Source organism: Acyrthosiphon pisum, chromosome A2 (assembly GCF_005508785.2).
Source record: "Acyrthosiphon pisum isolate AL4f chromosome A2, pea_aphid_22Mar2018_4r6ur, whole genome shotgun sequence".
Lineage (NCBI taxonomy): Eukaryota > Metazoa > Arthropoda > Insecta > Hemiptera > Aphididae > Acyrthosiphon > Acyrthosiphon pisum.
In genome coordinates, this window is record NC_042495.1 from 52170712 (window position 1) to 52184175 (window position 13464).

The 13464-nt window shown below is 30.8% G+C and overlaps 2 protein-coding genes across 9 annotated transcripts in view; one reads left to right on the forward strand and one right to left on the reverse strand.

The window, feature by feature from the left end:
* LOC100166674 (UDP-glucuronosyltransferase 2B37) overlaps positions 1-13464 on the reverse strand; it is a 40326-nt gene that overhangs the window by 22806 nt on the left and 4056 nt on the right. The gene's annotated exons all lie outside the window — the stretch shown is intronic.
* The window catches only part of LOC100159959 (C-Maf-inducing protein), a 46472-nt gene that overhangs the window by 14530 nt on the left and 18478 nt on the right, over positions 1-13464 (forward strand). Inside the window, exons 1-2 of one of the 7 annotated variants that reach the window (XM_016801475.2) lie at positions 6426-6876; positions 12592-13264. In XM_016801475.2, the coding sequence (XP_016656964.1) occupies positions 6800-6876; positions 12592-13264 (750 nt within the window). In that variant the 5' untranslated portion in view covers positions 6426-6799. The other 6 variants (XM_016801474.2, XM_008181201.3, XM_016801476.2 and 3 more) reach the window with 6 other exon arrangements.

The window sequence follows — 13464 nt, forward strand, 5'->3', positions numbered from 1 at the left end:
CTATTCTGCTAGGCGAAAAATATGATCCTATATGGCTATAAATCACATGACGTGTTATTATTATAATTATTATCATCATCATAATTCATAATTGATAGTATAATATTGCATTATCGATAACCTATTATAAATATAGACAATCCCTTGGTGTTAGATCGACTGGATAGCATTTAATGACACGGGGATCCTAAACACGGATAATGGATATCAAAATACCTGTAGGTTGTAGATAAATATGTACTGTATCATTATATTTATTTTATATTTTTTTTATGTAAGACCAGTCTTCGATAATAACTCCTACATAATTTTAAAATGATAGCACGCATTTTATACGCCATGGTATTGATTAAAAACAATCAACAAGTGATCAACTTGAGTCTTGTCTTCTATACTCTGCTGGCTATCATAAACTAAATACGCGCTATACTTTTTCATGAACTTTTCTGGTCACGTATTTACAGGAATCACATAATATTATATATTATTATTTATTTATACATTTTATAGTAGAAGGGTAAAAGAAGTGTTTAAAAGTTCTATAAGGTTTTTTCTTTCTTTAATTTTAAGCATCAACTACATAACTACAAAGGTTATTAGCTTACATAAATATTTACATTTGTACATTATATAACACTGCACATTTTAATTTTTTAAGATACAAATGTATGTTGTGGGGTTTGGAAACTGACAAATTGCTTCATTTAAATTGTCCAGAATGTTAAATTAATTTCTGGCTTCTGTGAAGTTTGGGCAGTAGACGATGGTGTGCCTAATGAATTTGTTTGTGTTGCACGTTGAGCATAACTATGGATTAGTCTTTGTTATAAGGTGTCCATGTGTGAATTTAATGTGGCCAATTGTGTGGCAATGGTGGGAAGTGAGCTATTTCAGTCGCGGCTCGCGGGTGACGTGTGCGGCGATAAAGATAGTATTTATGAAAAAGTAAGGGTATCTTGTCTTTATCGAACTTTACCGTCGTTAGATGAACATTTAACTGATTTGTATTTTACACCAATATCACCACATCGTTGTAATCGTTGTAAGAGTTGTAAAAGGTTTAGGGTATACGGACTTTTGGAAAAAATACCATTCGGGAAAAAGTTCGTTCGGGAATTTTGATTCGGGAATAATAGGTACCGGTAACCATTTAAATGTTTATTAATTTAAATACTATTAAAGACTAAAGTAATGGAAATGAATCGATACTACTCTATAGATGTAAAAGGAAATAAGGACGAAAAACGTAATTATTCATGAATATTGCAGTTCATATTATACATAATATCTGGCTAGTGGTTACTTAGTTCATTGATTCATGGACCATAACTTACGTGTTAGTTAATGAAGACTATACATATTATTATAGCTGATCTAACTTATTGTACACATAAAAATCAAACACAGAATTCATGAAGTGTATAGACGAATTTTAAGAAATAATTAGTAGGTATTAACTATTAGGTATGTCTCTATTAGGGTTTTAATTAAGAATACTATGGGATTGTTATATTATTACGTAGTTATTGACGATTTGCCGATAGAAAATCATAATGTGGAACGTATATTATAAGTGTACAACAGTATAATATTATATTATAGTATATTGTGTGGCAAGGGCGGGAAGTGAGCTATTTACTTCGCGGGCGACGCGTGAGGCGCGAACCGCAAGCGAGGGCCGCATTTCGCCCAAGACTGAAATTACCTTCCCGCACGAGCCGCACATACTATTTTTGTCATGCCTTTGCATTCATCGATCACGGCAAAAGTAATGCAGGGATCTATGCAACAACTGGACCATATTCTATGAAAACAACATTTCATGAAAGAAACGATTTGGTTTTATTTATTTTAAGCGTCACGCATGGAGGTTATAATAATTTATGAATATAAGATGTTACCAAACGTGTATGTCTTGTAAGGACCATGGTATAGATTTCAGTGACTGGTTGTATAGGGGATATGCGTGTGACATGTGAATGACATAAAAATATAGTAATGATGATAAAAAAGTAAGATATTAAATTTAAATTCAATATGAAAATCAATTTTGAGCGAAGAAATTAAATTTTCCACGTTAGATTTTCGTTAAATTTTTAATGCTCATAAAAAACATATGTGGAATCACGCTCAACTTAATTTTTTAATTCCACTAATTACAACTTAAGAGGAATTTTGTATTACATTTTCAAAACTTAAATATGAATGTTATGTGACTTTGTATTTTTGATACTTTTTAATTGGTATGCATGAATAATTTATGAAAACCTTGTATTGGTTTTGATTTCAAGGTTTTTCTACGAGCAAATTTTTTTTTATTGACATTTATAGAAAACATACTAAAAAAGCGGGTAAGTGTAGCGCCGTAGCGGGGTGGAGTTGGATGTCAGTGGTGGTGGAAGTTTGTCCATCGGCCTTTTGGTCCTCGGACAGGATAATGTATTATTGCAGAATTCGATTTGATTGCTATGATTGCATTCGATAAAAAACGATACTGAGTGGACGAAAGAAAATGTATGAATCATAAATATGTATTAATAAATAACCATTAATTGTATATAATATACCTGTAGGAATTAGGTAATTTTTAAATTTTATTCGTTTCCATGGTGATAAAAGAAGCGTTAGAAAATAAAATCCCGTTTTTTGATGTTTTTCGTAATTTTTCGGTGGTTTTTCCTGTGGCGTTAAATAACTATTGATAAAATCGAAAAATGACCCGTGTAAAGTACCATTTTGATCCAATTTTCTAAAAGATAAAATACTATACATTAAAATTTTAGCACTCCTTCAGGTAGGAATTTTGTTTACAAGATAAAAAAAAAATAAACATCATTGTAAAACCACTAGCTTCCTCGCTCAGAATCTAAAAATGTTAAATGTTAAACGTCTATAAAAACTCGAGAGACTAAAAATATTTTGAAAATTATACCATGAATAAAAGACGCAAGTTAAAACATGTTTTGTCAAACATTTTGCGTAAAATTTCTCGTTTTTACTCAGTCTTTGTTTTCTTTTTTTCCGGTTACTTAGAAAACTTGGAAATATTTACCACTGAAAGTACCAACTAGATCAATTTCCTCTCAGAAACATCCCTCAAAGTTGAAAACCTAAGCATTTTTACCACCTCAAAAGTTGATGAAGACACAAAAATAAATACACACATTATTGTAAAATCAATACATTTATCGCACCGTTCATAATCTAAAATGAGAATTACATAATTTATGTTTTATATTGATATCCATAAAACTCCATTATAGGTATATCATTTTTTTTTTTACTAAACCAAAACCATTATTTAATGCATTTTTAACGCGATTGTTTTATAGGCCCGTGTCGTCTATCGAGTCAAATCCGTACTTGGAGTAGGTACGACATTCGCGTATATACTATGCGTACCACGCAAGATGCCATTGTAATAATATTATTGTCTTTGGTTTTTTTTGATTAGGCATAAAACGGTATTTATATAATAAGTAGGTGGGTAGATGTATTTCCGTAATTCTTTTTCGGACAGTCTCAGAAGGGACATTGGGCTCTCGCCAAAACAGATGTTTAGACCCGGCTCCGGCGGCGGGGTGGGAGTGACGGAACAATGCCGTATGTATAAATGTACAATATGTTATGTGAATTATTTTTCGCTAACGGCCGTCGTCCAATTTTATTACCACGTCGCGGGCCAACTCTCGTGCGCGTACGCGTGAGAGAGAGTTAAAGTGATCGAGAGAGATCGAAGTGAGGGATGTTTTCGGGATCATGTAAATCTATAAGGTCCGTCACCCACTCGTTCGAAAAGAAACGCTTAGCTGGCACACTCTGCTGGTCATGCGGGGGTCCGTATATAAGTCATACGCACTTAAGAGGGGACTGCTTGTTCAAGAGACTTATGTTTTTAGTAATTTTGGGGACTCAACAATTTTGGTGTTCGTTGGACACTAAAAAAATTTTTAGTTTCCTTTAAAAGTATGATATTTCTAATTAATGTTATGACTTATATGGTTCATATAATCTAATTTAGATTCTGATTGGTTGTTCATGTTAAATTTACTCTCTATGTGTAATACGTTGTTATTTTAAATTGGTGTTAGGATTAACTCACGTGCTCTATACTATAGTCGTCCGAAATATAAAATAAACGTACGGCGGACGCGCTGAAAACTAAGATTCTTGATATTTAAGTCGTTATCTTGGTCATAGCATGTACGTTTTTAGAGTGTTAACCAATGCTTATTCAAAAATTTAAAGTTTTCGGAAAAAGTGATGTATTTATGGACAATGAATGCTAATTCTATATTTGGAATACACGTACAATGTGGCAAAAATAATTTAATATACTTCTTCAAAAGCGTAATCTATTTACAATAAGTGCAAGCACTTTGACGATGTCGATAGTGAATACAGTGGTAGTCGGTTAACGCAGTAACTGAAGACAATTTTAATTTTCTAAGTAACTATATAGATACCACATAAGTCATTAATCATTAGTCATTACAAAAGCTCAAAGAGCGTTTTGTAAAGACACGCAATCTATATTTATGAGAAATTTAGTTTATTAATACTATTTAATACGAATTAGTAATTAAAAAATCTTATGATCTTATTAGTTACTTATTAATAATTTTAAAACCGTGTACCTTTTTTCTGAATTTAAACACCAGGTACGTTTTATGAAACTATATAGGAACTATAAGAACTAAGACTTCGTGTTGTAAAATTTAAAACGTGATTTTCTGATACAAATTATACTTCAAAGTTTAGTTGAACACATCTTAAGCCAAGGTCTACACATTTTATATTGTAATTTTACAAGTTATATATTTATAAGTTTATAACTAAGATTAGATAACTAAGGTATTCCTATTTATTTCCTGTGAAATAATCTCAAAGTTAAAGCTTGTTAAAAATTATATACTACGTAAAATACGACATCACAAATATAACTAACAAATATGTATTACTATTTTCAATATTGAAAGAATCCATGCATCTTTATTAAATATACGATTCATAACTAATATATTATCACTGATACCATTATAAACAATTTTGCCATATAACTCAAAATTAAAAACAAAAACAATTTATTCATCTAAAACAAGTTATATAAAAATAAATTACAAAATAGAGCAAATCTATACAAGATTATTTTGGAAACTGAACGGTGCAGTTTTATGTCTACCTATATATAATAGCAAAATGCTTCGATGTTAACTATGAGGGTGGTTTCTGAAAGAAAATTGGATCTAGTTAATGGTCAAAATTGAAAATTCTCAGTAATTTACAATAGGTATAATCAGGAAAAACAAAAACAAAAACAAAAACAACGAAAAACGGGTAGTTTTTCACAATATCAGTTTTTTATAAATGTTATATAAGTTATAGTTTTCACTAAATTCTGCAAAACCACGAAAATTAGCAAATTATTTTTTTTAAATATTCATAAGAATTTGAATATAATATTATTTAAATTCTAAGAACACAACCATTATGGTGACCTCGCACAGTTCAACAGAGCTGTTACCAGTTACTTTCTTTTTTTTTAAGTTTATTGCTTACAAATAATTGTTATCTGCAGTATTTTACATTTTAGATTCTGAGCGGATCGATGAATTTATTGATTTTACAATGATGTGTGTTTTTTTATTTTTATTTATTAATTTTTTTTTTGTGTCTGTCATCACCTTTTAGGACAGTAAAAGTGCTTGAATTTTCTTCGAAAATATCTTTTCTGATAGGAAAGTGAATCTAGTTGGTACTTTGGGGGGTGAAAAGTAAAAATGTACAGTAGTTTTCAAAAGCGCTGTGAAAAGCAAAAGAAAAATTAAGGAAAAACGGGAATTTTTACTTTTAACTTTTGGAATTTGGTGTTACTCTAAAACAAATGACTGTAGATACATGACATTTTGACTGAATGTTTATATTGCAATTTTATATACACCATAACATTTTAAAATATTTTGATTTTTTTCTGAGCTGTTTATGAACATTGTCAGTTTTCAATTTTTTATAGTTTTTATTTCCATAATTGTCAATAAAATTGTATTTGTTGTGTAAAAATGCGTGAACATTTTATATAATTATACAAAACTCCTGATATATTGTTACAATAGCAGTTGAAAAATACTAAAAATACATTGGCACAATTTTTTTTTATAAGCATTTAAAGTTCAAATCTTGACAAACTGTCTATCTTCGCTTAGAATCGTTTTTCTTATACAATGATATTATTCAAATGTAGCCCCATCCATTTCAATGACTCACTAGCTAGTGACCTTTTGTACAGCAGAGCGACACCCACTACACCACTTTTTTTATATTTATCATGGTTTTTAACTCTTTTTATTGTACGGTTTTGATTTACTAATCAATAATATAACATACATACATGGATGTTAAAAATAATTATAATTAAAAGGTGCAAACATATTACATTTTACCCGTTCATATAGATGCATAATCATGTACAAATTTTGATAGACCTTAAGTAACGACATAATAGGTAATTGTTAAAGTTTTAAAAAAAAAATTCCCTAAATTTCAATTTCTTACACGAGCCCCCTTAATTGGCACTGACAATATTATAATATCTAACTATAAAATAATTATTAACGATTATGTGGCGAACACAACATATACGTAAGTACAATATATAATATATTATAACGATGAGCAACAGTATTCCGTAGCTATTGCGTTTGAACGTTTACCTACCTACGTCACACTGCAGCCACTGTGAACGAAATAGACTCGACTGAACGCAATTATAATAATATTACAATATTTTGTTGTACGTTCTATGTCGTACGGTGCAGTTTTACGTTTCAGTGCGACTCGTGTCCGCGGTGCGCAGTGTAATAATGCCAGCTATATTTGGTACATTTGGCAATTATTTTTATTTTTTTAATATTTTATAGTATACCGGTTGCCGCGAATACTACCCCTGTATTATATTATTATCAACATTTATAACGTTATAATTTATATTATTTTCATCGTCACGCGGTCGACGGTGTGCGTGTTAAAGCTGCTGCAGTCCGACTCTGTTGCGCCGCGAATAATAATAATATTATAATTTTTTATCGTATAATACCTACAATATAATAATAACGTTATAATATCCGTGCTTATGAAACGGAATGACTGCATATAGTACCTACGCGTTATCTATATTGGACAGCTATTATATTGCTATCATAATAATAATAACTCACCTAGTAAAATATATTATAATGCTGCAGTATAATAGCGCCGCGCGTGGTTCAGTTCTATTGTTTTTTTCGCCTGCATCGATCGCGGTAACATATTATTATATTATCTATACTACATGTGCACAATGTCGATGGCCATAATATTATATAGGTGGGTACAGTGTAATATTATTATATTATCGTAGGTATATACATATTTGTATATTTTCAACATGCGCACGACTGCCCGCGAACGCGTTCTACCGTTCAGGTGTATGCGCACACTTTATTTTATTCTCACAAACATCCTATAGCAGTATAAAATATAGGTATACGATAATATTGTATAGGTATAATCATCGTGCGTATAATATATTGTGATACTATATTATGTCTATATTGTATTTCCATAAAAAAACCAGCAATGGTATTGATGTATAATATAATATTGTTTAGTAAGTAAAGTTCTGTAGTGCCGTAAGTATGCGGAAGCGGGGAGAGGGGGGATGATACGACACCCCTCGCTCCGTTTACCATATCGTAGGTATTTTTTTTTGCTATATTTTCGTCTCTGTGCAAAAATATAATTTAATTCCCGAAATACTCATGTGTTGTAGTTTAATACGAATAGGCAATAACATCGTCGATGATGATGTCTTACTAGATGGATATTACTAAGATAGAGCTTTGTTTCGTTTGGTAATGTACGCACGGTGATTCATAAAGCATATGCTCACTCTAATGTTTTTCTTTAATAGTGAATTTATTCGAATATATCAAACTATGAGATTTGGAACAATTAATTATACTTAAGATTATATTTCAAATTATTTAGATTTTGTATACCATTTAAGAAGTTTCCTGTGGTGGTTCATTTTTAAATGGCAATCACCAGTGATGGGAAAGTTCTTTCTAAAAATGAATTAGTTCAGGTTCAAGTTCAAGACATTAAATATGAACTAGTTCAAATTCTAGTTCAGTAGTTTATAGTTTTTAAAATGATCTAAAATTATAAAAGTTACTAAAGAAAATATAATAAAAAAATACTTAAGTTAGAAATAAAAAAAAAAATACGTGGAAATACGTGCGACTGCCGACTATGCGTCGAAACCGGCGATTTTTATTAATATACAGCATACAATAATTTGTATGAACATGTTAGTCTTGGGAATGTTATTTATAACATTTTATTGTATTATGTCAAGTTACAACAGAATTATAATAATATACCATAAATGGTATACCAACTATTCTTATCGGCGATCAACAACGCGGCGTTGTGATTTCAGGGCAAAAACAAATATCCTAACAAAATTAAAAACAAATTATTTCTTTTGATTCTTCAGAAGGAACCTGATCGGCTACAAAAAATTTCAAAACGTTATCCTGTCGCCTGTTCTATGAAAATTAAATTGTCAATGAACGAAACCAAAACGTTCAAAATCATAATTAATAAGAACTTAGTTCACGTTCAAGTTCATTTCTTGACAATCGAACTCGTTCATATCAAGTTCACACAATTATGAACTCGTTCTTTCCCATCACTGACAATCACCCATTCACCAATTGCTAACCAGACGATTTTTTGAAAATGTTGATATACCTATTTGAACAGAAATTTGAAAAAGTATTTTTTGAGTTATTTAACTTTGGGTACTAAGGAATAGTTCCATGATAGTGGGTTCGGAAGAAAATTTGGGCCTATGATGATTCAAAACTTGATAGATTAATATTAATCCATCATCATTTTATAATTCTACAGATCAGAATTTGAATAAATTAAAGAAAATAATAAATAAACGGGGGTGAGCATACTTTGGTGAATCACACAGAGTTATCTAGTTTCAGTAGAAATAAGAAATTCGTGTTGAAAAATATCGAAAATATACCTTTTGTAGTAATTGAAGTTTGATGGGGTTCCTTTATAACTATAAATATTAATACTTTCTTATGAATATTATAAGTTTTTTTTTTATCGTGCGGTGGTAATTGAGTTAACAAATTACATTTAATTAATTCCCGCGTCTAGTCATCTATCAAATGATAATATTATGTACGATATAGTATTTGATTGTATGATAAAATATCACTATTTACTTATCTATGAGGTTTTGAACCTTAATTGTTCGCACGTTCGCACGTTTGAACGGTTTTTCATTTTGCATTCGCGTATTTATAATAAGATAAGAATTAGTTTTTTAATTGATATTTTTAGGACTCTTCGCGTTTTCAAATAACTATTTAATTCATCGCCTTAGTATATAATAAACAATAATTAATTTCAGAGATCAAAGTGTATGCATATAATATAAATGGTTTATATTATTTGGTTGTCGGTTAAATGAACCGTCGAGTATACCATACGGTTCTTATGCGAACGTCCGATAATAGTAGGTATATATATTATATGCTGTGCTTGTTTACAGATGTTTTGTACTTCTATCGACATGGTGGTAGGTACCTATATGGCTATATAACCTTTTTATATTTTTATTTTTTTTGAAGGATCTAGAACAAAATATAATGATTGCAGTTTATACGCAGTAAAAGTGTAAAACGAAATTTTATAATGACACAAATCGATGTATTTCGTCGCATTGCGAATTTTGTGATGTTATATTTATTAATATTTTATATTATGTAAATAGTATTACATAATACCTAATATGATCATTGTAGGTATATTATGAGTAATATTTTTATATGGCTGACGTGTTTCCCAGAAAATATAAATATTTACTATTTTTAGACATAATATTATAAGATTAGAATACATATTTTGTATTGAATTGTCGTTTCGTATTATTTTTATGTTTTTTACGAAGAATTTATTACATTATTTGAAATTGTTTGATAGGAAAAAATGTTAGTATAGCATAGCTACTTATGTATAATATAATATGTACAAATTTGCAACACTATCTAATAATACATAATTAGTATATGCACTACACGTTTAACAGATTTTTAACTTTATACATTTTTATTTTTTTCAATAAAATTATGATTTTTATTAAAATTGTATAAAATTTAAAGTTATATTAAGAGGACTCCACGCTCGCACATGTATTGTCACCGTCTTACAAATGTACAACATGACACATTTTACGTTAACAATAATTCATTTTACTCTGTAAATTCGAAAATTAAAGTGAATTGACCTGTTAAAGATTTTAAAGGTAAGAATGGTAAGATTATTATGTAGGGCATTTCGGAGGCTGTTATCGATTTTTTTTTTATTAAGAAGCAAGTTATGAACTTTTTGAAACTGTAAATTTTTTGATCGTATATATCTTATTTAAAAATAATGATATCAATGAAATCCTCTGAGATGTAATAGATAATAATTTTACCTTTACATTTTATCACTCTAGTTTTAAAAATAATAAAGTAAAATGGATTATAGTTAGGTTAAAATATTTTTTGCCGTATATATTTTGTTATTAATTATTTAATATTATATTCTATATTATTGTTTAAAATTCAAGTCAATATCAAAGTACTGTAGAATGGGTAAATGTATAATTTTTACCAAATAATATGATACTTAATAGAAGAAAGTTTCAAATTTCTGCGATTAAAATTTTTTGAATTGCAACAAAATATCTTTTGAGGAAAAATCGTCATTTTTTATTTATTAAATATTCAATTTCGTAAGAATTTGAACTTCAATAGGTACATATTATTATAAAAAATTGTACCTTTTTTGTTTTTGAAATTTGTAATTTGCTATATTATAACAATTAACTAGTAACTTTGATTAAAGTTGTTTTACATTTCAAATTTTGACAAAATGTCAAATGTCTATAAGTTATTGACAAAAACTAAAAATATTTTTAAAATTAAATCATGCCTAGAAAATTGATTTGTCTATGAACGATTACATTTTCTTGAATGCAGGTTTTATTTTAGTTTTTCTGGTTATTTAGAAAAGTCCTACTTTAGACCCCCTAACGTACCAATTGTAGATCAAATTTTCTACTATATAGTGCGTTGTACAACTAAAAGGTATCCCTCAATAGTAACGCGCTGGGTGGCGTTTTTTCCACATGGTTTCCAAAAATGGCATGTAAATACGGTGGTAAATTTTATGTGTGCTCCTTATTTTCTAGTCTAAATCGTAATCTCCTGATCTGAGTAAAAATCGCCACTCAGTGCGTTGCTACTGAGGGACATATTTTGTTGTGAAACGTACTATAGAAATTAATACAAAGATAAAATTAGAACCATTTTTTTTAGTATTCAAAATTCGATGACAGGCACAAAAAAAATCTTTGTATGTCAATAGGTACATATACTAGTTACTACATTGACTACAGCTTACTCAGAATCTAAAAAAAAATTAAGATAATAACCATTAAATAAATGTTAACATTTAAAAAATACTACGGTAAAAAATTGCAGTATATTAAGTATGTGGTGTAATGAATAATGATAAATTAAATACTTTAAGCACCTATAACATTTACTTAATATAACAATATAAAACAGTTCTTGTAAACTCATGAAAGTTAATTTAGTTTGTATATTCACAGAAGTACAGGAAAAAATATTATTTTGATCGTAATATATACATTATATTATGTTATATCATATTATCATCTATATATTATATTTATAATACATTAGGTACACCCAATTATACGCGCATTATGTTACTGCTATTGGTTTTTACTTAAGACGAACAGGAATTTACATATTATTATGTTGAATATTGTTGACGGTATCACAGTGGTACAGTGTTAGAATTGTATTACCTTTGTATTAGAATTTACAGCGACGTACTAACAAAATATTTTATACTTGGCGTTATACCTACCATGCAATGATATGTTAAGATGACAAATAAAAAAAATACCTAATATTCCTACGACAGTATGACGTATTAATATTAATATAAAAGAAGGTTAATTATTAAATGAGAAACTTGAGACTAACATCAACATAACCTATATGTATGTGGTGAGAGAAACTCGTAACTCCTCATCGACAGTATAGTTACGCTTTTTCAAATATCCAAAATTCACTTAGCTCGAACTCGTTAAATTTAATTTGAAGAGTGCGATCGTTTTTGAATACATATTGTGGTTCATATCATAACCAATCTGCAGCAATGCAGATCTATAGATATTAATTTAACAATAAAAATGACCATCACTGCAGATGATCACCACAATCACATAGTAATCCGTTGTTATAACTTTATCGTTAATATGTGTTTGTCATTCACTATATTTCACGATACAGAAAGCGTGAAACACTGGAGTTCCTATAGTATATAGTTACCTATAATATGCGGTCCAAACGTATTGCACATGTATTACAAGGCGCGTTATTATAATTTATAAGTACTTATTCAATATAATATTTTCAGGAATTAAATGAGAAAATGCTTTTGCAGCCAGTGGCGGTCGTACTTCGTGCATGGTGAACGTCTCTGCGGCGATATGAGTTGCGAGATAACGACCGTGGACGATCTTCGGACGGATCCTCCGACACGGAAGTGTAGCACGAGCAGCACGAACAGCACGAACAGCACGAACAGCACGAGCAGTACGAACAGCGCTGGAAGCATGGCCACGTCGGACGGGGACGTGGACGTGGCCGCGGTGGCCATCCCGTCGTCGGCCGTCGTGGTCTACGTCACCGACGACGCCGTCGCGACCATGAGTGTCGTCGGCTGTCGCGGAGATCGTACTCGAGCGACGGTGGTCAGCGTGGATGAGTCGAGTTCAGATATCCACACAGATCGCGACGAATGTTCATCAGACGAAAGCTGCAACGGGCCGGACTCACCCACGGGGCTGAAGAGGGTTGGTTCCGTGTACGACTTCGGGCTTGACGAGGCCGACAGCCCGCCGCCGTGTGCCAACCACCCGTTCGCCGCCGGGCCCGATGCCGATCTGACCAAGGTGGCGCGCAAGCAGTTGCGCATGATCCGCGAGGTAGACGTGGCCGTGTGCCACCTAAATCACACCAACACGATTATCAGCAAGATACTCAGCTCCAAGTATCTGAGACGGTGGGAGAACCACCAGATCCGCTTGCAGGACGATTGCATAACTTCCAACACGGTGAGTAGTGCATAGAACCTATTGTTATTTCCTGCAGCGTTATTATACTGGGTGATTAATTTACTAGAAAAGTATTATTACAAAACGTTTCTGAAAATATATTTTTTATTACATATTTAAAGTCACTATAAGTCGTATTAGAGAACATTTTATGACAAAACCTTATTTTGTATCATTGTATGTTGTATCATTATCATTTT